Raw genomic sequence first — 3,893 nt, 5'->3', positions numbered from 1 at the left:
TTTCCAGGCCACGTTTTCTATAAATTAAAGCCTCTGGTTGTAACTGGCCAAGTGGTAGGTGGATGTGACGCTGCGCTGGGTGCAGTGCAGGTCCTGGCTGGGAGGACCGGAGCCCTAGTCCCCGCTGCCCCCCGGGGGACTGTGTGGACGGGGCCTAACTTCCAGGTTCGCTGTGCTGCCGGAGAGGGTGGCGCACGACCCGGGTTACCACTGCTGAGAACCCGCACGGCCCGGGGCAGCCGCCTGCAGACGGCCTGGTGCGCGGCTCTGCTCCGTCTGGGGCCGTGGGGAGCACAAGGGTGGGACCCGGGCCTCCGGCTGCAGCCCCGAGGGACCATGCTGGGCCTGGAGCCCTGTCCGCGTGCGTTCCCTGCCTTGGCGGCTCGGGGTCAGGCTCAAGGCCAGACGCAGGGCCCCGGGGCGCGTGGGGCGCGTGGGGCCTGGGCCCTGGGGTGTTTGCAAGGGCAGGGCGCATGGCCTTGTCCTGGCTGCCTCAGACCCACCTGCCCGCCCAGGGTGGCTCCTCCTCCCAGAGGCCTGAGCAGCCCCCAGGGAGCTTGGATGACCTCGGCCTGCCGGGACTGGTGGCTGGTGGGGGCACCGCTGCCAGGAGCCGTCAGCCCAAGCCCCCAGGCCCCAGCTCCCCCGGCCAGGGCTGTGCCACCTGTGTGGGCGGCCAACCCCCCTCGTCCAGTCGTGGGGGAACCTGCACTGGGCGGCGAGTGCGCGGCCCGGTCCCCGTCGGTCCCTGTGAGCTGCGGGTCACCAGGGGCTTCCCCACTAGCACAAAGGGTTGTCCTGACCCCGGGACCCGCTAGCAGGTCGTGACCCTGAGGATCGAGGGAACAGTTGGATTTTCTTCCTGAGGGAACAGGATGCCTGCTGGTTGCTGGGCCAGACGCAGAGCCCGAGCCCCTGCCTCCCCTGGACGTGCTGACCCAGGGGCGGGGGTGGACCTGCCCTGGGGAGACCCCGGCCGGCCAGCCCAGCCCCCTCCTCTGCCCAGCTGGGGAGGCCCCGGGCAGCTTTGATCCAGCCTGCAGGCCTGCGGGAGGAGGGGCTCCGGTTACGCGCCTCTCCCGCCAGAGTGGGCCCTGCCCTGCCCCGCCCCGCCCCCGTGACCCTCTGGCCAGTGTCTTCTGTGCTCCCGGGCCTTGGCCCCTCCCCGCCCCCTCCGCTTGCCCCTGCCCTGCGCTGACCACAGAGGGGCCCGGCAGGGGAGGGGCCGGCGCCACATGCAGACCGGCTCCACGCTGGAGAGGCTCCGACCTAACCCAGCCCCTGGCGCTGGGGTGTCCCGACCAAGCTTCTGCCCTGGGCTCCCCCCTCGGGGGCTGGGGAGAGCCCCGGGGAGCAGCCAGGGGCCCGGGAAGGTAGATGCCTTCAGGGAGGAGGCTCGGCAGGGCCTGAGGAGGGCCTGGTGGTCACGTCCCCCAGCCCCCGGCCTGGCGGTCCCCATGCTGGCCCCGAGGCCACTCCTGCTGCTGCTGCTCCTCGTGCTTGGGCCGACCTCGGGGGCCAGCCTGCCGCCGGGACCCAGGAGCCATCCGGGTGTGTGCCCCAACCAGCTCAGCCCCAACCTGTGGGTGGATGCCCAGAGCACCTGTGAGCGTGAGTGCGTTGGCGACCAGGTAAGCGCAGCCCCCGCCCCCCGCCCTGGGGGGTCAGACCAGCCCAGGGGAAGCCCAGACCCCACCCAGAGGGGGACCCCAGCAGCTGCACTGGGCCCCAGCCTGGGAGTCGGCTCCCCGCTCGGGCTCCTCACACTCTGCTGCGGGGGGGCCCCGGGGCACCCCCGGTCTTGGCCTTCACGGGTTTGAAGATGAAGAGCCCCCGTCACTCCCCAACGTGCTGACCCCCACCGGGGACCAGCAGCTGTTCTCAGGACCAGTGGGGTGGAGGGGGGGGGCCGCCCCTGGACCTGAGCCTGCAGCCCTGCCCTGCGGCCCGTGGGCCCCCCGCCCCACCCCCCCGCCTTGGAGTCCCCATCTGTGCCATGAGAGCTGCTCTGTGGGGGGACGACCCTATGCTTCAGAGCTTCCGTGACGCGCACACCTGACGGTCCGCAGAGTAGCTATAGTGGACGGTAGAGGACGGGAGGGGAGTTCCCGCAAACCTGCCCAGCTCTCTGTAGGGGAGGCGGGGGGGCGGGGGCAGCAGGGGCGCAGCCTTGCTCCCCGGGGGCGCACACTGAGCCACTCCCCCCACCCCCAGGACTGCGCCGCTGCCGAAAAGTGTTGCACCAACGTGTGCGGGCTGCAGAGCTGCGTGGCGGCGCGCTTCCCCGACGGTGGCCCCACCGCGCCCGCGCCGCCCGCCTCCTGCGAGGGCTTCACGTGCCCCCAGCAGGGCTCCGACTGCGACATCTGGGACGGGCAGCCCGTGTGCCGCTGCCGGGACCGCTGTGAAAAGGAGCCCAGCTTCACCTGTGCCTCGGACGGCCTCACCTACTACAACCGCTGCTACATGGACGCCGAGGCCTGCCTGCGTGGCCTCCGCCTGCGCGTCGTGCCCTGCAAGCACGTGCTCAGCTGGCCGCCCAGCAGCCCGGGGCCACCCGAGACCACGGCCCGCCCACCGCCCGGGGCTGCGCCCGTGCCGCCAGCGCTCTACAGCAGCCCTGCCCCGCAGGCTGTGTTCGAGGGCGGCACGGCCAGCCTGCACTGCGACGTCAGCGGCCGCCCGCCGCCCGCCGTGACCTGGGAGAAGCAGAGCGACCAGCGGGAGACCCTCATCATGCGGCCGGACCAGATGTACGGCAACGTGGTGGTGACGAGCATCGGGCAGCTGGTGCTGTACAACGCGCGACCCGAGGACGCCGGCCTCTACACCTGCACCGCCCGCAATGCCGCCGGCCTGCTGCGCGCCGACTTCCCGCTGTCCGTGGTGCGGCGCGACGCAGCCCGGGACACGGCGCCCACACCCTCTGCCCCAGCCGAGTGCCTGCCCGACCCGCGGGCCTGCGCCGGCGCACCCTCTGGCCTGGTCCTCTGGCACTTCGACCCACAGCGCGGGGGCTGTATGACCTTCCCTGTGTGCGGCTGCGACGGCGGCGGCCGGGGCTTCGAGACGTACGAGGCGTGCCAGCAGGCCTGTGCCCGGGGCCCTGGCGACGCCTGCGTGCTGCCCGCCGTGCAGGGCCGCTGCCAGGGCCGGGAGGCGCGCTGGGCCTATAGCCCGCTGCTGCAGCAGTGCCACCCGTTCGTGTACGGCGGCTGTGAGGGCAACGGCAACAACTTTGAGAGCCGTGCGAGCTGCGAGGACGCCTGCCCCGTGCCGCGCACGCCGCCCTGCCGGGCCTGCCGCCTGCGGAGCAAGCTGGCACTGAGCCTGTGCCGCAGCGACTTCGCCATCGTGGGGCGGCTCACCGAGGTGCTGGAGGAGCCTGACATGGGGGGCGGCGGCATCGCCCGCGTGGCCCTGGACGAGGTGCTCAAGGATGACAAGATGGGCCTCAGGTTCTTGGGCACCAAGTACCTGGAGGTGACGCTCAGCGGCATGGACTGGACCTGCCCCTGCCCCAACGTGACGGCCGGCGACGGCCTGCTCGTCATCATGGGGGAGGTGCGAGACGGTGTGGCCGTGCTGGATGCAGGCAGCTACATCCGCGCCGCGAGCGAGAAGCGCATCAAGAAGATCTCAGAGCTGCTGGAGAAGAAGGCCTGCGAGCTGCTGAATCGCTTCCAGGACTAGCCCCCCGCACCCCCGCACCCCCACCCCCTCGCTTGTGTCCGCCCCGCCCACCCCACCCCACCCCCTGAATAAAGCCTGTGTTCTCCAGACCTCGTGGCCTAAGGTGCCTGTCCTCCCGGGGGACCCTTACCCCACTCGCCTTCCCTCCAGCTGGTCTCCCTCCAGCTGGTCTCCAGCTGGTCACCACACACACCGGCCGT

The 3,893-nt window shown here is 71.8% G+C and overlaps 1 protein-coding gene across 1 annotated transcript; it reads left to right on the top strand.

The window, feature by feature from the left end:
* The first annotated feature begins 186 nt into the window (after positions 1 to 186).
* On the top strand, positions 187 to 3,743 carry WFIKKN1 (WAP, follistatin/kazal, immunoglobulin, kunitz and netrin domain containing 1). The gene is made up of 2 exons (XM_038540923.1): positions 187 to 1,631; positions 2,215 to 3,743. The coding sequence occupies exons 1-2, from the start codon at positions 1,236 to 1,238 to the stop codon at positions 3,691 to 3,693; spliced, it is 1,875 nt and encodes a 624-aa protein (XP_038396851.1). The 5' UTR covers positions 187 to 1,235; the 3' UTR covers positions 3,694 to 3,743.
* The last annotated feature ends 150 nt before the right edge of the window (positions 3,744 to 3,893 follow it).

Source organism: Canis lupus, chromosome 6 (genome assembly GCF_011100685.1).
Source record: "Canis lupus familiaris isolate Mischka breed German Shepherd chromosome 6, alternate assembly UU_Cfam_GSD_1.0, whole genome shotgun sequence".
NCBI lineage: Eukaryota > Metazoa > Chordata > Mammalia > Carnivora > Canidae > Canis > Canis lupus.
This window is presented reverse-complemented; position numbering and strand designations above follow the sequence as displayed.

Excerpts from the sequence above, each read along its gene's own strand:
- WFIKKN1 (XM_038540923.1), top strand. The coding sequence starts at position 1,236 with ATGCAGACCGGCTCCACGCTGGAGAGGCTCCGACCTAACCCAGCCCCT. Across the intron at positions 1,632-2,214 it reads GTGAGTGCGTTGGCGACCAG|GACTGCGCCGCTGCCGAAAA; the intron begins GTAAGCGCAGCC and ends CCCCACCCCCAG.